Genomic DNA, 23,953 nt, shown 5'->3' with positions numbered 1-23,953 from the left:
ACTGGGAAACTAGTCAGGATTGAGGGAAAGATGAATGCAGCAATGTACAGAGACATCCTGGATGAAAACCTGCTCCAGAGTGCCCTTGACCTCAGACTCGGGTGATGGATCATCTTTCAGCAGGACAATGACCTGAAGCACACAGCCAAGATATCAAAGGAGTGGCTTCAGGACAACTCTGTGAATGTCCTTGAGTGGCCCAGCCAGAGCACAGACCTGAATCTGATTGAACATCTCTGGAGAGATCTGAAAATGTCTGTGCACCGACACTCCCCATCCAACAAAATGTCTGTGCACCGACACTCCCCATCCAACCTGATGGAGCTTAAGAGGCGCTGCAAAGAGAAGTGGACAAAACTACCTAAAGATAGGTGCACCAAGCTTGTGGCATCATATTCAAGAAAACTTGAGGCTGTAATTGGTGCCAAAGGTGCCTCAACAAAGTGTTAAGGAAAGCGTGTGAATACTTAGGGCCCCTTCACACATGTAAAAAGTTCACTGAGGGTATGAGTCGATGATCACACCAGGTTTACTGTTACTGTAGTTTAATCCAACTGAAAATATAACTGACACCAGATGCATATAACAGAATAGAGCTGGGAGAGGAGCATTCTGATTGGGCCACGTAATACAAGTACGGTGGCCAGTGGTAAACAAACAATGCATAGACTCATTTACGAAATGATCTACATCCCTTCTTTTTAGCCAAATAATATACATTAAAAAATTGATGAACTCGACAAAACAGAACGTCCCTTTTTTTTTTTTTTTTTTTTTTGCATTACCATGAAGTGATCCAGGACAGGTCCTTGACACCATTCTAACTCGATATAACAACGTTAACTTCAGTTTTAACTTAATGTAATGGGAATGCCCCAATTGACTAGTAATGCACATGGCCAACAGACATAATAACCTATTGACATTCAACAATGCAAAACATATCAGGCATTACACAAGAGACTGAAATAATGCTGAACATGACAAAAGTTTTTTTTTTTCCCACAGCTTTTCTCTCTTTTTTCCACAGCTTTACTCCTGTTTTGTTTTTTGTTTTTTTTTAAACAGGTAAGTCTCTTTTCACATGTATTTCAGGTTGGGCTTGCAGGTGCGACCTGCACGTGTAGTGTATGGTCTGCTGTTCTGGATGGGGACCTGCGCAGGTAAGTTGGGAGTGGGAGAGGGCGGGGTTGGTGGGCTTGGGGTGTTGGGCTCTGGTGTGTGGTGTGTGTGTGTTGTGCCTCCCATGGGAGGAGAGCTGGCATCCTGCCACTCCGAGTCGTGGGGCTGGAGCTGAGGCGGTGGAGGCTCTGCCACAGGGAGGATGTGGCGACGGTTTCTCCTGTAGGTCTTGCCGTTGGCCTGGATGATGTAGGACCGTGGTTCCTTGCTCACCTCTGTCAGAGTGCCAAGTTTGTCGTAGCCCTTTTCTGTCTGCATGTGGACGACTTGCCCCTCCTGGAGAGGCTGTAGCGGGCGGCTTGACTTGTCATAGTGACGTTTCACTGTCAGTCTCTTATTGAGGAGCTGGTCGTGGATGTGCCTGCTGTGCCTTGCAGCAGGCTGCAACAGTTTGCTGCTCACCGGAATGTCAGTGCGAGTCTGTCTGGACATGAGGCGTTCAGCAGGGGATCCCAGTGTCATGTCGCGGGGCACATTTCTCAGGTTCAACAGGTTGAGGAAAACATCAGTCCCATCTCTATGTGACTTCTCCATGAGCTGCTTGGCACTGCGTACAGCCCTCTCAGCAAGCCCGTTCGAATGTGGGAACTCTGGGCTGATTGTGGAGTGAGTAAAGTCCCATTGTTTGGCAAACTCCTGGAACTGCTGGCTTGTGTATTGTCGACCATTATCAGTGAAAAGTGTGTGTGGCACGCCATGCACAGAGAAATGTCTCTTGATCTTCAAGATGACTGCCGTCGATGTCCTGTCGCGGAGGAGGTCCACCTCGAACCAGCCTGAGTAGGAATCAACAAGGACCTGGTAATGTTTTCCGTGCCAATCGAAAATGTCGGCTGCTACTGTAGACCATGGGAGGTCTGGGACGGGGCGGAGCTTGAGTGGTTCCTTCTGTTGATGTGGTTTGGAGCTATTGCACACTGCGCATGAGAGCAGCTCCTCCGTTATGTCCTTTGACATGTCCGGCCAGAAGATGACACTTCTGGCTCTGCGCTTGGTTGCGTCGATACCCGGGTGACCGTTGTGGACAATGCTGATGTATTCTCTGTGCAGGGAACGGGGAATGACTGCTTTGTGGCCTTTCATGATGACGCCGTTATCCACGCTGAGTTCGTCCTGGTAAGGAAAGAAAGGCGCGATGGCGGCCTGGAGCTGGCCTTCTCTGGATGGTCACCCTCTGTGGATGACTGAGCTGAGGGCTTGTAGCACGTCATCTTGTGCTGTATGCCTTTTCAGTTCCTCCAGACGGGCCGTGGAGATATACCCCACAGTCATGACTTCAAACTCTGTGGTCTCGGATCGGCTTTGTGAGGTCTTCGTGCATGGAGCTCTGGAAAGAGTATCTGCAAGATACATGTGTTTGCCCTTTTTGTGGACCAGGCTGATGTCGTAGCTCTGCAGGCGTAGTAGCATCCTCTGGAGACGGGCAGGAGCAACATAGATGGGCTTCTTCATTATGGTGACCAAGGGTTGGTGGTCCGTTTCCACGATGATGGGCTTTCCGTAAACATAGTCTCTGAATTTAGTGCAGGCGAAGACAACGGCCAGTAACTCCTTTTCGATTTGGGCATACCGTGTTTCAGTGTCTGTGAGAGCACGTGAAGCGAAGGCTGTTGGTCTGCCGTTTTGCACACACGTCGCACCTAGACCATGGGACGATGCATCACAGGTGAGTGTGAGTGGCTCCTCGACATTGTAGTATGCCAGGACCAGAGGGCTAGACAGACAGGCTTTCAGGTGGTCAAAAGCCTCTTGGCGCTGCTGGAACCAACACTATGCAGTCTCTTTGTGGGTGTGCTGTCTCAGGGGTGCTGCGATCTCACTGAGGTTCTGAATGTACTTGCCAAGGTAGTTGACCATGCCGAGGAACCGCTGCAGGGATGTGACGTCCGTGGGGACTGGCATTGCGTTGATCGCTGCTGTTTTCGCGGGGTCTGCTTTGAGGCCATCGTGGGTGAAGATGTGTCCCACATAGGACACCTGGTCTAGCCGGAACTTGCACTTGACAGGATTTAGCCCGAGGTTGACCTCTCTTGCACGTTCGAGCACTGTGTAGGTTGGCATCGTGCTCAGCAACACTGCGTCCTCCGATGATGATGTCATCGACGATGACTGAACATGGGTAGCCCGTGAACAGCTGTTCCATTGAGCGCTAAAACACTTCGCTTGCAGAGTTGATGCCGAAGGGCATGCGCAGGAATCTGAAGCGCCCAAACGGGGTACTGAAGGTGGTCAGCATCGAAGATTTCTTGTCAAGGCGTATCTGCCAGAAAGAATTCTTGGCATCCAAAACTGAGAACACTGTCGCTCCCGACATCTGTGCAGCTACTTCTTCCATGCTGCGCATTGGGTGGTGGGGTCTCTTCAACGCCGTGTTGAGGTCTTTTGGATTGATGCACAGCCTGATCTCGTGCTTGTCCTTCTTGTGTGCTGCTACCATAGATGAGACCCAGTCGGTTGGCTCTGTGACTGGTGTTATGACGCCGATGCGCTGCATGCGCTCAAGCTCACCCCTGACTCTCTCTTGCATTGCAATAGGGACGTGGTGGGCAGGGCGGACCACAGGCTGTACATTCGGATCCAGCTTCATGGAGTACGTGACAGGAAGTTCTCCCAGCTCATCGCTGAACAGATCCTTGTACTGAGCTAGTATCTGTGAGCTGAAGTCAGTGTTGCTTTCCATGCTGACCTGGTGGACATCAGGGCTCATTTTGACTATGCCCATGTTCTTGCACGCCCTAAAACCTAGCAGTGGTTGGACCTCTCTGTCCACCACAAAGAAAGGCAAGGGGTGGTACTGCTCCTTTAAGCGACATAGCAGTGTGACTGTGCCACAAGTCTCGATTCTGGTGCCTCCATAAGCGACAAGGCTGAAGGTTTTCCCTTGCTTAATCAGTTGTTCTCCATTTGTCACTCTTTTGAAAGTCTTTAGTGACATTACATTGCATCTTGCTCCCGTGTCAACTTTCATTTCAATGCATTTGTTGTTTATGTCCATAGTGACAAATCCCTCATCTTTCTCATTTGTTTCAGAGTTAACACAGTCCACCTGGCTGTCTGTCTCGACACCATCCACATAAAATGTCTCGTCGTCGCATGTTGATTCATCCACTTCAATTTCGTTCACCGATCGTCTCGTGGCTCTACCGAGCTGGCTGCGTGGTTTAGATTTGCAGCACTGTTTGTAATGATTAAGCTTCCTGCAGCCGTGGCATTGCTTTCTGAATGCCGGGCAATTTTCCCGCCTAGCCGCGTGGCTACCTCCACAATTCAAGCAATTTGTGATGGTCTGTGGAGCGGACTGTGGCTTGGGTTTGGTAAACTGCTTGGGGCTGGCTTAACCGCATCAACACTGGTAGCTGCTGTTACTAGTGTCTTACTGCTTTCCTCGGTCATTTCGTGAATGCGGGCGATTGAAATGGCTTTGGCTAGAGTGAGCTCGCTATCCCTTAGCAAGGCTTTCCTCAAGGTGTCACTGGTAACTTCGCAGACGATGCGGTCACAGATTAGCTCATCTGTTATCTCTCCAAAGTGACAACACTTGGCCTTAATCCTCAGATCACTAATAAATGATTAAATTGTTTCACCTTGATTCTGATTTCTTATGTGAAACTTGTGTCTGTCCATTGTCCTGTTGTTTTGTGGGTTTCAGATTTCACCAATCTTTTTTTTCAGGCACTCCGGATCCTCTCTGACTCGGCAGGAGTGACAATCCTGAAGCCTCCGTCTCCGTCAGGAACACGCACCTCTGGGGCATAGATGAATGACCGCTCCCGCTTGATGGCCTCTGGCCCAGTGATGTTGAGGAGGATGTAAGCCTGGGTCTTGGCTGGCTTGTTGTAGTGCGCCGCGGCAATAAAAATGTCGTACTCCCTTTCAAAAACTCGCTAATTCTCGGTGATGTTCTCGTTGAAGATGAGGGGGTCAGGTCTGCGAAATCCGTCCGCCATTGCGGAGAAGAAGAGTGACTTGTTGTTGTGGCAGCTAACTTTAAGCAGAATGAAACAAAAAAACACTATACACTGTACGCGGCAACAACAAAAAAAATACTCACAGGCGAGAGGGTTGATCCGGCTTCTGACACCATGTAAAAAGTTCACTGAAGGTATGAGTCAATGATCACACCAGGTTTACTGTTACTGTAGTTTAATACAACTGAAAATATAACTGACACCAGAAGCATATAACAGAATACAGCCGGGAGAGGAGCATTCTGATTGGGCCACGTAATACAAGTACGGTGGCCAGTGGTAAACAAACAATGCATAGAATCATTTACGAAATGATCTACAACACATAACACGAAAGACGCAGAACCCAGAAGAAAATCTGCAAACCAAAAATTAAATGGGGACCCACGAAACGATCCAAAAAAAAAAAAAAAAAAAAAAAAAAAAAAAAAATTTACTCTATTTTGGAATACGGCTGTAACATAAAAAGTTGAAAAAGTGAAGCACTGTGAATACATTTCAGATGCACTGCACAATAGAGTTAAAGAGGCACATAAAAATAAAACATTCCATAGCACCACTGTGTATTAAAAGCCAGTTTAAATAAAAATTTTTTATTGTGCCTACATATTTTTTAATTTTTTTTTTTCAGGGCTGCAATCAGGGTATCCATTGTTAATGTTAGATCAAAGCAGCATCTATGAAATCAAGGTCAGAAAATTTAATGGTCCAGTCACACAGAGATGCAACTGTCAGCAACAACTCAGAGACAGATTCTGCAACTTCTTCAATGGACACAGATTTTTTTTTTTTTTTTTTGGAAAAAAGAAAAGTTGCACTCTCACACACACACACACACACACACACACACACACACACACACACACACACACACACACACACACACACACACACACACACACACACAAGTACAGAAAAGCACAAGTACTCAATTTCACTCAAAGCTTCATTGTGTGTCTCAACAGGAGATTTGTGGTTCTTTCTGAAAGCTCGAATAAACAAAATTTAAATCGATGTTGAGCAGGATTCTGCTTGAAGCCTGAAGAAACATTTTTCTAATATTTTTCTGGACTGTTTTCATAAAACTAGTCTCCATTCCTCAGCTGCTCCACTGACAGAGACCCAAATTTATGTGAGCTTTGTTGACCCCCAAAACGTCAATCAGCTGCAAATCGTGAATTATGCAAACACCATTAAATGCGAAACGTGAATAATGAAAAAATATCTATCAAAACGTGAACGCGAGTCTCACAAAATGTGAACGAGGGTCTGGCAAAATGTGAAAATCATTCATGATATATATGTATTTTGTTTCCAATTTAAGTAGTTTATGAGTTTCAGTTTACAGATCAATTACTGCAGGAATTCTTGATTGCAAACCCTATCACCGCAAATTTTTTTTTTTTTTTTTGCGGAGGTCACTGCAGCCCGACGAGGTGATCCGAACTGCTCATGCGACGAGCTGTCATATAACCAGCAGGAGACCATTGATGTGTTCAGTGAATTCGGTGACACCACACCTGACTTTATTAAATAGTTTTCTGGTGTCTTGTTTTTCCACTTTGTAGACGGTCCCTACTCTTCCGTCTCTCTGCTGTCTGCTTGTTCGGGTCAATATTGTTTTTCCAGCTCAAAGGACGGCTCATATGGATAAAATAAGGTTGTAGCTCATTGTTAGAAACTTGTGTTTGTTTTCAACAACGTTTCTCTTAAGATTATTGAGCCGTTTACTGAAGGGGGAGGTTTCTGTCCTCTGTGAGTTTGACAGGTGGACCGTCCCAGTCAAACACCTCACCTGACACAGTCCCCGGAACAGGACACACCCAGCGTCACACAAGCTGTTCAGATCACCTCCTCAGGCTGTTATGACCTCCACCAAAAAATAATAATAATTTTTGTGGTGATCGGGTTTGCAATCCTGCAGTAACTGATCCATAAACTGAAATCCATAAACTACTTAAACTGGGAACAAACACACACACACACACATATACACATACACACATACATACACACATACATACATATATATACACACATACATACATATATATACACACATACATACATATATATACACACATACATACATATATATATACATATATATACACACATACATACATATATATATACATATATATACACACATACATACACACACATACATATATATACACACATACATACACACACATACATATATATACACACATACATACACACACATACATATATATACACACATACACACATACACACATATATATACACACATACATACACACACATACATATATATACACACATACACACATACACACATATATATACACACATACACACATACATACATATATATACACACATACATACATATATATACACACATACACACATACATACATATATACACACACATACATACATATATATACACACATACATACATATATATACACACATACATACATATATATACACACATACATACATATATATATTCATATGTTTTTACGTCAGACATGCTTGAACCCTCGTGCGCATGCGTGAGTTTTTCCACACCTGTTGGTGACGTCATTCACCTGTGAGCACGCCTTGTGGAAGGAGTGGTCCCGCCCCCTCGTTGGATTTTCATTGTCTGGAAATGACGGAATGAAAAGGACTTTTTTTCCATCAGAATTTTTTCAGAAGCTGTTAGAGACTGGCACCTGGAAACCATTCGAAAAAGTTATCTGGCTTTTGGTGAAAATTTTACGGGCTTCACAGAGAATAAGGACTTTAACTACAGCTTTAAGGACCCCGTTAAGGACGGTCGCGGCACAAACCACTGGATCATTTCTAAGCTGATGGCTCTGTGGATACGAGACCGTCGTGTGCTCTTTCTCTGGTTATCACAAGAGCTGGACATCAGCCATTTTCCGGCAGATTTCACTTTCACATTCGCTGATGAAGCGAGGCAAAGGAACACCTCCGTTTCGGAGTGTTAGAGGACAAGTTTGGACATGCCTATCTCGGCTTTCAGTGCTTACCAGTCGAGTGAGTATAAGAGAACTTGTGGAGAGCTGGACATGTCCAAACTTGTCCTCTAACACTGAAAAAAATATGAAGCACTGAAAAAAAAAATAAAAAGGACCGTTACTTTATGGACACACCACGTATATATATATATATATATATATATATATATATATATATATATATATATATATATATATATATATATATATATATATATATATATATATATATATATATATATATATATATATATATATATATATTCTGAATCCTCATGACATGGGGAATAAACTGGTACCATTTTTTTAAAAGCTGAACTGAAAATTACCCCCAAAATAGCCGGCTGTGGGTATGACCAGGCAGATTCAAATTTCCAGCCCTGTATATGTGTTGGCCATCTCTGTTTATTTAATCCCTTCCTTCAGCTACTTTATGTTCTCAACTGTTGAGCACCTGACTGTCCTGTACAACCCTGTCCTGGCTTGAAAGTCTGTGGAGTTAACATTTCAGCAAAAAAAAAAAAAAAGAGTAAGTTTCTATCTTATATCATTAAAAAGTTATTTATAATTTAGTAAAACTTGGTCTCAGCCGTCGTATACGATGGTGTCGGCCCCAGAGGGTTAAATATATAGATTTTTTTGGACTTTTTAAAATCGATTTCATATTCTAAAATTAAATATCGAGATGTTGTGCATATTGCTTTTCCCCCATCCATAGTAAATCTTTACTTATTTATTTTTATTTACTGAAAATAAACTAAATATCTTAACTGAATAAGACATATATTTGGACATGAAATGTGTGAAGCTGTGAAAAATTGACACTGAAGGTTTTTAGCTGAGGTGGATGTAAAATTAGAGCCTCACTGTATGTGTGGATAAGATGACAGCTGAGATCTGCACTATGCTGAAGTATTTTGTAAAGGTAAAGGGCATATCTTACAGAAAATAAAATAAAAACAGATTTACTAGACTTGTTCCTAACTTAAAAAAAATGAAGCAAATTTGTTCCTTGATACTTACCCAAGATCAGTGAGGGGTGGCTTGTCACGACCTCGTTTATAGCACAGGAAGATCTGAGGTGCCATGAGGCCACCGCTGTTAAGATCAGCTGACAGACCGGTTGGTGTGGCCTCAATACAAGAGAATCCTGGTGGCACTTCCTCACCCAGTGAGCGGATTATCACTGCCACATCAGTTATGGGTGCCTTGGGTTTGGCCGTCTTGTGGCAGACATCGTCAAAGTGGATCTCCTGGTCCAGTGGCGTGGAAGCGTCCGTTAAACCAGCCACCACAAAGTAGTCGGCTACACGTGGGCCTTTGTCCTCCATCATCTCCCATTCCCACCAAGGGCCTGCATATTAGTTAAAGGAAGGACAAAGAGACACACAGATGGAGAGAGAGGAGATTAAACCTAGGTATAGTTGCAGATTATAAACTGTTTGTGTCCTTGCTTTGGCTGTAAAATACTCAACCTGAAAAGTCAAATGTTATTGAAAAGAGGTCAGTAGAAGGACAACTGAAAAGTAAGTGGGAATATTTGGAGATTTAGAATTGTTCTTCCTGCAAATTGCAGTGAAGGCAGTAATAATATAGCCCTTGACTGGAGGAGTTTCAGTTCACATGATGCAGTGAAAATTCCCTGTGCTACCTCAAGGACACAGGAAGAACATGTTCCTCTTGAAATGTTGCTATTTTGCTGGAATGAGGTTACTGAACCACTGTCTATTTCTAAATAAAAGTGCAAGCAAATCCTGGCTTGTTCACACATCCTAGCTTTATTTTCTGACTTAAATAGCAGATTAGTTTGTCCTCTTTTAAATAAATTAATGAATAAACAAAATTACCCCAGTTACAAGCTGGCAAAGAGTTACTCACTAAACGGGCTGTGATACCCTACAGAGACAAGTAAACTGACTAAGAAACAGTATTTTATTCTTAATCTACTAAATAAAAGCATAACTTAACAACACAACACAATACCTTCCACTTCATGAGATAAACATGTTCAACTGCTCATTAATGCAAAAACAACCTCCAGCCAGCTTTGTTGGTGGAGGAAAACATGGTAGTGGGCTGACAACTAAAATGAACCAAGTCAAGGCTGTAGATGACAAAACAACGCTTTGTTTTTCTGTATATTCATTACTTGCAGAGAACCTTTCAAAGTCTAATGAAAGGTTGAGTCCGCTGGGTGCTTACACACTGTGACAGACATAACAGCTGGAAGAGAAAACAGTTTACTTACATAAATCCAGTGGTGGGCACAGATAACCAAAAGGTTAGCTTCGATAACCATTAATCCACTGACTAAAAAGTTGCTTTTTACAAAGCTAAACCAATAAACCCCTAAAAGAATTTAGCAAAATTTACAGCTAAAGGCTAAACTGATAACTTTCAGTATTGACTCCAGGCCACTGGCAGCTACTGATAATTCTGAGTAAATTCAAAGGCAATCACAAACAATAACGAGCCAGCGCTTCTGTCTAAAGATCAGCCTTCTCTCAGCAAAAGAGACCTGGTGACCACGGAGGAAAAAAAGGGGAGAAAAAAGGATCATTTATTTTCACAGATTATTTTCAAAGTCTTGCAGATGTGTCGCAGGAGACATGCACAGCAAGGCAGTTTTGACTTATGGTTAAAATTTTTAACAAACTAATTCCAGACAAGTTATTGAAATTAAGGTCACCTCTTGTCATTTTTACAAAGAGAAAATATTAGCAATATGTTTTAGTTTTAAAGTAATGCACTAATTTTGAAGTTTTGAGCATTTACAGACACACATTCCAAAAGGCATTATGGGAAAATGAGCTTCCTGTCATCAGTGGTTGGTCGGTTTATATGTGTAAAAACCAAAACACACGTTACTATAACATGTATGTTGGTTTTTACAAATAAATCAGTATTTGTAAATATGTCTTTTTTTCAGTTGTAAAAAAAAGAAAAAGGCAATTTGAACACTGAAAACTTTTAAGTAATTCAGCACTTATAGCGAATGTGTGGTAATTGGTATTCACACTTATTTCCAGCTAGACAGCAATTATGTTTAGCATCACGTGCAAGGGCCGCACATCTGGGCAACATCCTGAGTTCAGGCCCACAGAGCAGGCTCAGATGTCCCCAGAATATTCACACTTCAACATGAGTGCAACACCCAGAAGACAACATGTGAGAAATGTGCTGAACACTGTCAGGACCACTGAGCTGGGAGGCAAACACAAAGCAAAACAAATGCAATTCTTTCATAATACCAGACAGGTTATTTTTTTGTACGAAGATTATTTATGATTTGGCATTCATTACATAATTTTTTTTTTATATTTTTATATGATTTGACTACACCATTGGTGAAAAGTTCACACCACTGAAGAACATCCTCGCTGGCTGCTCTGCGGTATTTCACCTGTGTGTCACTAATGTTGCAGATGTTGAGGTTTTACGTAATAAAAATAAGGTTACCATGCAACATTTTCACACTCATATGGACGTGCACTCGTGCTTCTGCTTGTGCATGTCCGTGTCTTTCTTGTGCATGTATGTGTGTGTTTTTATTGCAGGTGAAGTGACGCTGAACGACACCAATAAACCTGTAACTGGGTTCAAAATAAAGAACTTATTTCTACCTACACATGAAAATGACTTCATCAGAAATGACAGTAATAATCAGTAAAAAAAAGTCCTTCGTATTCAGCGGGACAAAGCAAAGACATTCACTTCACCTTTTAAACATGGAGTCAGAGACTTGTTACCTTTCTTCACCAACTATTAACTCTTTAAATAGACCTGATGTTTACAATGATTGATTAAAAAAACATTTCTGTCAGGCAGTGGCATCTGAATTAAGTGTCTCTATATACAGAAGCTACAGCACAGCTGCAGTACGCCAGGATTTGAAAATGTACGATCATCAAAAAAGGACAGAAATCACAGCTTTTGCCTGTAGAAGTACTAGAGTTTTGGGGATTATTTTTACTTTACTTTACTCACCACCTTGGTGATTCAGAAGCAAAGCAGGCTCGCCACATCATGTATTCATTTGACGAGATGACAAGGGCTTCGATCAATCAGCAGATCGATGCAGTCCCGCCGATATACGTTAATCACATCAATATCAAACCAGATACTAGTGTTGGATTGGTACCAACCCTAATTTAACCCTTCTCTGGCATGCCCCTATGTGCTATACTTAATGCCTAATAACTCTCACAAGTGTGACAAAAATGACAGTAGTTTATATAATATATATATTTGTCTGCAATCACAACATTGCTGCAGGTAATTTCTGATGTTCATGAGTACTTATGATTACAAATGTGATACTTCAGCTGTTGGTTGTGTTCTTTTTCCCCCTTTTTCTTTTATTTGGTTCTTTACAAAAGACTCAGAATAACCACATGCATGTTAGGATGACAATTTGCTCCTTGCAGCAAAGTTTACAAAAGACTCAGAATAACCACATGCATGTTAGGATGACAGTTTGCTCCTTGCAGCAAAGGAGATAACACACACAGTGCAACTGGTTGTGGCCCTGTCTGTGGTTGCTGTGTTGTCAAATCTTGTAAAACTGGCAGGAGAGGACAGACTGTTCCACTTCACTGGAATGGGAATTATGAAACTATGCTTCTTAATGAACAGCATATTTCAGAAGGTGCACTTACAAACTCCGGTATTTGGCGATCAAGTACAAATGTGAACCGTGTGTGCCCCTGTGACAGTACGTAACATGTCTATAACACTTTGTCACAAGTCGCATGATGAAATACAGCACAGATCAAATCACAGCGGTTTTGAGCATCTTGCTCAACATTCACTCTCTTGATACCATGTACGTTTCTGTATGAACCGAAGGCCACACACATTCCTAGAAAGCACGGACAGTATACAACAGTTGGTGACTGACTTTGGTTTAACATGTGAATATCTTAGGGTTTAAGCTACATTTTTGCAACGTTTCCCAAACTGCAATATCCTTATTTGTGACCTCAGTGCAATGTAGACAATTACCTACAACATACAACTTGCAGTTATTTGCAGTATGTTTATCAAAAATACAACCCCAATTCCAATGAAGTTGGGACGTTGTGTGAAATGTAAATAAAACAGAATACAATGATTTTGAAATCCTCTTCAACCTATATTCATTTGAATACACCACAAAGACAAGGTATAGACTTTTTTGTTTTTGTGCAAATATTTGCCCATTTTGAAATGGATGCCTGCAACACATTTCAAAAAAGCTGGGACAGTGGTATGTTTACCACTGTGTTACATCACCTTTCCTTCTAACAACACTCAATAAGAGTTTGGGAGCTGAGGTCACTAATTGTGAGTGTCATGATTGGGTATAAAAGGGGCATCGCCAAAAGGCTCAGCTGTTCACAAGTAAAGATGGGGCGAGGGTCACCACTTTGTGAACAACTGCATGAAAAAATAGTCCAACAGTTTAAGAACAATGTCCCTCAACATTCAATTGCAAGGAATTTAGGATTCCATCATCTACAGTCCATAATATAATCAGAAGATTCAGAGAATCTGGAGAACTTTCTACACATAAAGCCATGGTCACAACCCACCGTACTTGCATGTGCGTGCAGTCTACTTGCAAAAACGTGGGCTAAATTTGGTGATCCATATGTCGTAAGTACTGCCTCAGTACGAATTTAGGAGCAAGCAGACACACCGTAGAGGCTTTAGTACATGCAGAACTTTCGCTGCGGTCAGGCTGCGGATTCACCAGCAGTACAGATGATGTACGTTGTGAGTACTGCCTCAGTACGGATTCAAAGCAGCACCATTTTCATTCAATTACTACTGAATTAACCAAATCCGTACGGAGGCAGTAGGCTACTCACCATATATTATGGAATTAAATTGCAGGTATCAGATCTTGAAGATTGTGATACACATATATAAATTAGAATTAAGTTGAAATTTAAAAAGCTGGTAATCAAGTGTGTAGTGAATATATTCCTCTATCAGTGTTTCACACCTTGTGTGACTTTTCACTAACAGGCTGGACATGCTCATGCATCGCCGAAAAACACATGCCGCTCCGGTCCCGCTCATAACACACACTGCTTTATTGTCAACTCTCTTTATCGTTACACTCCTAGAGACATGCGTTGAATGTACTCCCTCCCTCCTCTTGCTACTGCCTCCGTACATTTTCACAAAAACGTAGTGGCCATGGCATCCACAGAAAATGTACAGCGAAAAAAAAAAAAATGCACGGTGGGTTGTGACCGGCGTTTAAGCGGCAAGGTTGAAAATCAAAACTGAATGCCCGTGACCTTCGATCCTTCAGGCGGCACTGCATTAAAAACCAACATCATTGTGTAAAGGATCTTACAGCGTGGGCTTGGGAACACTTCAGAAAACCATTGTCAGTTAACACAGTTCGTCGCTACATCTACAAGTGCAAGTTAAAACTCTACCATGCAAAGTGAAAGCCATACATAAATGAATGAATGAATGATTTATTCAGCACGCACAAACAAAATCTCTCATTTACAAAACAAGTCAAGAGAAAACAAAAATTAAAACATATAGAACAAAACTCAAACAATTTACCAATTAAGTGCGGCTGAAAGGGTGGGGGCAGAAGCAAAAGCTTATAGACGACCACCCCGTACATCAGTTTCTGTGTACAAACAAAAAATAAACACGAAAAACAATTACCCGTCAGCAATGTAACGCAGTGAAACAAACAAAGGAATACAACAGACAAACAAACAAAAAATAGCCACACTATTTACTTAACCCTCTGGGGTCCGAGGGCATTTTTTGGACAGTTCACTCGCTGGCATACATGTTTTATCATTGCTGTTAACACCTCTCCCTGCATCCCACAATCAAGTTTTATGTCTCTTTTTTTCAGGACAACCTGTGCTTTCAGAATATATTTGTTTTTGTTGTGTTTTTATAAGTGTAATAAAGGTTTACACTCAAAAATAAGAAAGAAAAAAGTAAAGCGGAAAATAATTTTCCACACACATTTATTCAAAACACACAGCAAACTAGAATAAACAACTGTTTTGACACTTTATAAAGGTAAATTGAGATCTTGTGTGAAAGACTGAAAAACAAAAAGGTTCAAACAATAAACACAAGTGCACATTTTGAACAATATATAGAAAATGGTCTATGCGTTTTGTTGTCCACTGATATGGTAAACAGTGCTTTACGCAGAGAAAGCAACAGAGTTATCCAGTAACATTCACATGTAAACTAGTGGAGCAATCCTGATAGTTACACACTCTTTGTTTGAGCACGTGAGATTGTCATCAGAGGCTCTCCTGCTTTCACTGATCGCTGTGCGTAATGGCGCAGGGAACACTGAGTATGTACTAATACTATGTACTCATTGGAGCACCCAGGGGGCTATTCCAATGGGCCAACTAGTAACACATCACTCCTGAAAAGGATCTTTGGCTTTTCACGTGAGGTATATCTGCCCTATAATTGGATTTTGCGCACATTGTGCACATGAGGAGTACAAAGATAACCTATAACCTATGGCTGGCTCGAAAGTCCGCAGAGTTAACTTTTTAGAAAAAAAAAAAGTAAGTTTCTATCTCTTATCATTCAAAAGTTGATATTTTGGACACGTTTCTAATCCCATCAATTGAAAGGATGTTTGGGGATGATGAAATCATTTTTCAAGATGATAATGCATCTTGCCATAGAGCAAAAACTGTGAAAACATTCCTTGCAAAAAGACACATAGGGTCAATGTCATGGCCTGCAAATAGTCCGGATCTTAATCCAATTGAAAATCTTTGGTGGAAGTTGAAGAAAATGGTCCATGACAAGGCTCCAACCTGCAAAGCTGATCTGGCAACAGCAATCAGAGAAAGTTGGAGCCAGATTGATGAAGAGTACTGTTTGTCACTCATTAAGTCCATGCCTCAGAGACTGCAAGCTGTTATAAAAGCCAGAGGTGGTGCAACAAAATACTAGTGATGTGTTGGAGCGTTCTTTTGTTTTTCATGATTCCATAATATTTTCCTCAGAATTGAGTGAGTCCATATTTTTTTTCCCTCTGCTTGGTCTAAAAAAGTAACCGTTACTGACTGCCACAATTTTTTTTCCTGATTTCTTATAGTGTTTCTTAAAGCCAGAAAGTTGCCATTTGAAATGACTTTAGATTTGAGTCATGTCTGTGATCTGCTTTTTTCTACAAAATTAAACAACTGAATGAACATCCTCCGAGGCCGGTGATTCCATAATTTTTGCCAGGGGTTGTACATATTGTATCAACCCTCTAAAAGTTTTCATACATTTGAGGAAAATAATAATAACCCACAGTATTAATTCTGTGCATGAAGCTTATGGTCTTCAGTGATCACGCAAATTTTCCAGTTTCAGATTCATGTCTCCCCTAACTTTCTTCACAAATCAATGCCTGAACATGAACAAGAAAGCCTTACAAAATAAAAGGGGGTGAGACCATCAGTAAAGTTGTGTGTGAAAAATAACATCCTACGGCCACATTCCTGGATTTTAGGGGATAAGGAGACAGAACCCAACACAGGGAACATAGTTTTTTAATAACCACAAAACAATTCCAAGCAATCCAATCCAATCCTTAAAACACAAGCATACTTCAAGCAAGTCAGCACAGAAAACTATCTTGAATACTCGCCACAATGTATAATAAAAGGATCAGTGGAATTCTGGGTGATGTTGGTCAGTCTACAAAGAATAAGTAATTTCACTCAAATTACTCCTGCTTGTTCTCTCAAGTGACAAACAACAGACGTGTTTTTTAGAACAGCCAGTACTTCATCAGTGAGTACATAATACTAATGCGGTAAAGATGCAAGCCTCAGTTTTTGCTGTTCCAGAGATGCAAAGCAGAACTCTGCAACATCACGTCTCCTTGGAACCCAATGTAGTCACATGACAGGCCTAAGGCCTGCAACACAGTCCAAATGTCATGTGCATGTCACAACTGCATTGTGTGTTGACTTTCATTTTGACAGATTTAATGCTTAACTCACACTTCCAACATCAACAAACAGTCCCAAAGACGCCCAGATGCACGTGTTGCATCGTGGCTGCTGCACCCCTCCAGAGAACAGACCCAGTGCCCATTTGTCATGTATGCCGCAAGTAGCTAAAATAGACAGAAGTGGTGGGCACAGTTCTGCTAATCCGCTAACCGCTAATGATCAACGCTAACGTTTTCATTAGCGGATCAGCTTTTCAGATAACGTTGAAAACCATCAGCGGACCAATTAGCTTCCGATAAATTTAGTTCCGATAACTTTTAGACTGCTAACATATTTTTGCGTGCATAGTGAATAAAGGTTAACATTTGTTAAGTCTAAAATCAAAGACTGTCGTGCCTGCCTGTTACATGTTTTGTAGAAGACGGACAACCATGAATGGTAGAGTTCTATCCTCTGGAGGCAGAGGAGAGCTGACTACCAGAGAGAAGAGGAAGAAAAAAAAGGATAATTTATTTTTAACACAATACACACCTGCCGGCGTATTACTGGAGTCATGCACAGGCAGACAGTTTTGAAAAAAACTAATTCCGGACAAGTTACTGAAATTAACGTCACGTCTGTCGTTTACAAAGTGAAAACATCAGCTATATGTTTTAGTTTTAAAGTAATGCACTAATTTTGAAGGTTTTAGCATTTAGACACACATTCCGCAATGCATTATGGGAAGATTAGTTTCCTGACATCAGTGGTTGGCTGGTCGGTATAAGCCACAAGTTACTGAAACGTGTGGTGGGTTTTACAAATAAATCTGTATGTGTAAATATGTCATTTGTTTCATTTGTAAAAAAAAAAGAAAAAAAAAGGCAATTTCAAAACTGAAAATTCTGTTTGTGATTCAGCACTTTTAGCGAATGTGTGGCTGTTCATACTGCCTATATGTGGCGCTGTAACAACCCCATAAAAAACTGAGAAAAAGACGAGGAGCATGCACATAACCGGTGTAAGGAGATAATCAATTTAGGGGCCAAAGCTACAACTTTCCAAAGCAGCACACTGCGCAAAATAAGGCCTTTTAAGAGAAAGAGGGTCCTTGCTGATGGCCTGAAAGACTTATTGTGTACGAGGTCTATTAGAAAAGTATCCGACCTTATTATTTTTTCAAAAACCATATGGATTTGAATCACGTGTGATTACATCAGACATGCTTGAACCCTCGTGGGCATGCAAGAGTTTTTTCACGCCTGTCGGTTACGTCATTCGCCTGTGGGCAGGCTTTGAGTGAGGAGTTGTCCACCCGCTCGTCGATTTTTTTCATTGTTTAGGAATGGCTCAGAGACTGTTGCTTTGTTTGATAAAAATTTTTTCAAAACTGTAAGGCACAACTGAGTGGACACCATTCAATAAATTCAGCTGGTTTTCGGTAAAAATTTTAACGGCTGATGAGAGATTTTGGTCTGGTAGTGTCGCTTTAAGGACGGTCCACGGCGCCTGACGGCGATCTGCGCTTCGAGGCGGCACCGTCTCGCCGTTTCAAGTTGAAAACTTCCACATTTCAGGCTCTGTTGACGCAGTAAGTCGTCAGAGAACAGAGAACTTTCAGAAGAAGTCGGCATGAGGAGTTTATTCGGACATTCCATTGTTAACGGTCATTTTGTAATGAAAGAACGTGCGGGCAGAGTCGCATGTCGGGCTGGACCCGACCGCGGGGGGTCGCGGCAGGAAAAACACCTCCGTTGGAAATCTTAACGGGCAAGTTGGAACATGCCCAAGCTGTTAAACAATTTCTCAGTTACTCACTTGTTGAAAGCCATTAAAAGCCGCCTGAATTCTACAAATGGTTTTCAACACGGAGGTGTTTTTCCTGTCGCGGCGCACACAGATTTGCCGAGTCGTCACGGAAACGACTCGGCGAATTTGCGCGTACGTCTTTCATTAAAAAAATGTCCTTAAACAGTGGAATGTCCGCATAAATTCCTCATGCCGGCCTCTTCTGAATCTTCTCTGTTCTCTCACGATGTCCTGGGTGAATTAAGCCTTAAATTAGGATGTTTTAAGCTCGAAACAGGCCGACGACAGCGCCTGGAAGCGCTGCAGGACGTCCCGCTCCGTGGGAAGTCCTTACACCGACAGAAACACCCCATAATCTCTCATCAGCCGTTAAACTTTTCACAGAAAACCATCTTAATTTCTCGAATAGTGTCCACTCGGATATTCCTCACAGGTCCAGAAAAAATTTTGATAAAGCAACGCGCGCCGTCTCGAACAGCGTGTGAAACAAAGGAATTCAGCCGAGAGGGCGGGACCACATCTCACTCAAGGCCTGGCCACAGGGAAATGACGTCACCGACACGCGTGAAAAAACTCACGCATGCGCACGAGGGTTCAAGCATGATTGGTGTAATTGCATGTCATTCAAATCCATATAGTTAAAAAAAAAAATAAAAGGGTCGGTTTATTATCTAAGAGACCTCGTATTTAAAGCAAAGCAATGTGTCGTGTATTTTTTTAAAAAGCACGTCATTTCATTTCATTTTCATTTATTTATATAGCTCCAAATCACAACAAGGTCGCCTCAAGGCGCTTCACACAACTAAGTTCTAACCTTACCAACCCCCAGAGCAACAGTGGTAAGGAAAAACTCCCTCTGAAGAAGAAACCTCAAGCAGACCAGACTCAAAGGGGTGACCCTCTGCTTGGGCCATGCTACAGACAAAAATTACAAAACAATTCACAAAACAAACATACAGGCAATGTTGCCGGTGCACAGGATGGTTTCTGGAACAGATACCACATCCATCTCTGGATGGAGCCGCACCTCACACAGAGAGAAAAGAAAAAAAAAGCAGAATCAAGCATCAGAAAGACAATAAATACAGTGTAATTTGTCAGCTTTAAGCAACAAGCGAAACAGAAGAAATACTAAGGTGATCGCCGGCCACTAGCCCTAAGCTTCACTAAAAGACCCAAAATTTAGATAAAATTGAGGCTGCAGCACGCTCTGTTTCTGGACTTGAAAAGTCTGGACTTGAAAGTCTCTACAGAATCTACTGACACAGGGAGATCATTCCACAGAACAGGGACATGATAAGAGAAAGCTCTATGACATACAGACTTTTTATTCACCCTAGGGACACTAAGAATTCCTGCACCTTGAGAACGCAAAGCCTGGGCTGGTACGTAGGGTTTAATTAGGTCAGCTAGGTAGGGAGGTCCCAGTCTGTGAAGAATTTTATAGGCTAGTAGCAGAACCTTAAAATCTCATCTTACTGGGACAGGAAGCCAGTGAGGAGATGCCAAAATTGGTGTAATGTGGTCAAACTTTCTGCTTCATGTCTAAACTCTGGCAGCAGCATTTTGAACCAATTGGAGACCCCTAACGCTGGACTGTGGTAAACCAAAAAATACAACATTGTAGTAATCCAATCTAGAAGAGATAAATGAATGAATCAGGGTCTCAGCATCAGCCATAGACAGGATGGGACGAATCTTCGCTATATTTCGCAGGTGGAAGACAGCAGTCCTAGTAATATTTCTAATGTGGAGATCAAAGGACAATGTAGGATTAAAAATTACCCCAAGGTTCCTCACTTTGTCAGTGTGATGTATGACACACGAGCCTAGGCCAAGTGACACTGTGTTTTGGTCCACTGGCTGATCTCCACCTCGCAGATGAAGCAAAAGGACGTGCACGTGAATTTTTATCAACAAGCTGCACAACAAAATTATTAATGCGGCTTTTTGTGGAAAAGCTGCACTGCAGAGCCATTTTTTTCACAGGCTGCATTCACGTTCACACTCAGCCCCTCACTGACTGAGGGTTTCACTGAGCACCTGTGCTTACGGTCTGGGAAAGCTCAGAAACTCATAACGATCTAAAATAATAATAATAATAATAATTATAATAATTACCCAGGAAAACACAGAGGGACACCCTAAATTTGAAAGTTTGCACAATGGCATCAACTGACATATTTCAACTTATGAGAAAGCCTGTAAAAATCCATAAATTAGCTGTATCATTGTTTAAGCCGCAGCGTTCAAAGCGTGTGAAAAGGTAGCGGCTTATAGTCCAGAAATTACAGTAACTGATTTGAACAGCCAGTTTAGAAAAAAATAACCTTTGAATCTATAGCGTACCAGAAGGGAAAGAGGGAAGATTGGTCATAAAATTTGTAAATGAGCTTCTCAAGTCATCTCACCCTGCTTGAGGAAGTGGAGCTCATATATATTTTTATGTTTGTGTCTACATTGTAAAACAATTCCACAAATAGGAATGGCCCCAAGGCCAATCACAACCTCATCCCAGAGATCAATAACAGGGAACGTTTTATAGTTCCACGTCAAAGAGTTGGTCCTGAAGAAAGCCTGGCAAAAGAACATTAAAATTGATTGCAAGAGACTTTACTTTGATAATGACTATACGTCTGATGTCATGGAAAGGTGCAAGGCATAGGGATCCATCAAAGCAACATTAAAGCAGGAGTGGATCTGATTCCAGACACCCTATACAAAAATGTGAGTGCACTGAGACTCCAGACTGCAGGCCTACGAAAGTGCAGACAGGGCAACTCGGCACCCAAATAAACAAGGATTCCAGATGACAGTGATTATGACGACAAGCGCATCGATGGCCGGGGTGGAGCAAATGAATGAGCAGTTACCGTGGAAAGGCATCAACACTTCAGATAGTGCAAGTCAACATGTAAAGGCCCCCTGACACGAGCATGTCCTTGATTCACAGAATACCACGAATGTCGTCATGATAATTCCACCCGCTGTGTTCCAAGCTGGACGCCGCTCTTTGTTGTACCATCTGCCACGTGCTCTGCGCTGGACGGTGTGAATATAAAACAATTATTTTGTGTCGGATTAATCATTTTCTCTTCAAATTGGCTGTTGAAACAGCTGTAATCACTTCCTGAATCACACAGGACCGCTCCAGCTTCAGCCGTTCGCGTGCACCTAACGAGCTGCAGAAAGCATTTGGAGCCATCTAAAAAGGAAATTATTTGTCATGTTTACATTGTCATGGCTTGGTAAAAGAGTTATGCGTGCTCTCCTTCTTGTGTGCAGCTGTTACAGTATGTTTATGAGAGCTTTAACATCTTGTTATAATCTTTCCAATGAGCTGCGCTCTGATGCGATGCGCTGACGTCATCACTCATTCTGTTCACTTCTTCTTTACTCCACTTGATGAGCTGCACATCATGTTGGCAGTTAGATTGCGCCACGTAGCACGACATTTATGTGTGAAAGATTTTTTGAACATTTCAAAATTCTCTGTGCACAACAGCATGCACCAGTGCCCCTCTCACGTTCAGTCTGCACCGTTAAAGACTGGTTTACTCTCCAGCACGACACAGGTCATGCTTGTGCGTGAGTTAACGGCATGCTCTTGTCAGGGGACCTTAAGAGAGAGTCTCAGAGTTTAGAAAAGACTTACAGTGTTCAAGTGCCTTGACTAGGGCAGTCACAATTATTACAATATTCGCCAATCGCGATTATTTTTCATATTCGCGATTACCGTGAATTACTTATTTTATCCACAAAGTTGCATAAAACGACTCAGAATCTGACGTCACCGTGCAGCAGCAGCCACACGCAGCCTCACTGCCTCTGTTTCCTCTCGTCTTGGTCGGATGGTTAGCGAGGCTCGGATAATAACACGGAGCGTGAGGAGGTTCTGGTTCCAAAGCCACGGCACCGCTGTGGATGCATTTCGGTTTTAAGTAGGGCTGCCACGACTAGTCGACTAGTCACGGCTACGTTGATGATTGAAATCATTAACAGCTAATTTAGTAGTGGACGAGTCATTTATTTTATTTAAGTCTTTGTTTTTCCTCTCAATTCATAGTTTTAGGCAGCGAGCCATCCTCCCGTTTGGACGTTCAAATTTTGTATAAGATGGCCGATTAAAACAGCAACTGTCTTATTCAAAGCTGTTTAAAATGGGCAGTTTACTGAAGGAGCTGTGTGTGTGTGTGAGCGCGGGCGCGGAGTCAACTCGCTACAGACTGCGAGGGAGTGAGCAGGTGAGGGAGTGAGATTCCTGAACGGACACACGAGACGTTATGTTCTGCTGAGAACCATCAGCGTACTTAAGACAGCGAGCGCGGAGCAAAGAGGGAAGATTTTAACCCGAGCAAAAATGTTTAAAAAAGAACAAACAAACCCTGGGGCTGCCTTTACTCTCTGTACTTTCTCTACACGTGTGGTTCTGATGGCACCGATCTGTTCACACCATGTGCGCGTCGTATGCTGAATTTATGAGATCACGAGATGAAATAAACGGTCAAATATCCTTAAAACATCCTTAAAAATGAGAATATATAAATGAACTGAGCAAAAATTACACACGGGTTAAAAAAAAAAAAAAAAAAACCCTGCTGTGGAGAAGTTGTGCAGAGGCACAGATTACAAAAAGCTGAACTTTAACAGCTGTTTATTTTCCAAAGGTATGTATTTGTTCAATCTTGAGCTTAATGTCATATTCAAGCACAAACGTGACTGATGAGAAAAAAGGATGACTTCATCACACTAAATGAACTGGAGTCAGAATAAAAATACAAGCTGCTGATTTCTTTTGTTTTTCAAAGTTATTAAGCTGCAGCTATATGTTTTAATTATTTCAAAGTGAGTTGCCTCTTATTGTATTCTGATTTATTTATACAAAAAAAAACAACAACATGGGTAGTCTAATCAGCCTGCATTGTTCTGTTAAGTTTATATCAGTTTTCCTGAACATAACCAGGTGTTTTTCATTCTTTATAAGAGTTTGGTGTTTGCGTTTGCTCCACAAAGTTTTAAAACACAATAAAATGTTCACACT

General features: G+C 41.7%; 1 protein-coding gene across 4 annotated transcripts in view; it reads right to left on the bottom strand.

Annotated features, from left to right (window-relative positions):
* Positions 1–23,953, bottom strand: part of LOC117532123 (C-myc promoter-binding protein-like) — a 243,039-nt gene that overhangs the window by 132,324 nt on the left and 86,762 nt on the right. For all 4 annotated transcript variants that reach the window (XM_034195403.1, XM_034195412.1, XM_034195420.1 and 1 more), the window contains exon 2: positions 9,194–9,524. In XM_034195403.1, coding sequence (XP_034051294.1) covers positions 9,194–9,504 — 311 coding nt within the window. In that variant the 5' untranslated portion in view covers positions 9,505–9,524. The remainder of the gene's footprint in view (positions 1–9,193; positions 9,525–23,953) is intronic.

Source organism: Thalassophryne amazonica, chromosome 2 (assembly GCF_902500255.1).
Source record: "Thalassophryne amazonica chromosome 2, fThaAma1.1, whole genome shotgun sequence".
Lineage (NCBI taxonomy): Eukaryota > Metazoa > Chordata > Actinopteri > Batrachoidiformes > Batrachoididae > Thalassophryne > Thalassophryne amazonica.
Note: the sequence above shows the minus strand (reverse complement) of the source record. Positions and strands in the feature narration are given on the sequence as shown.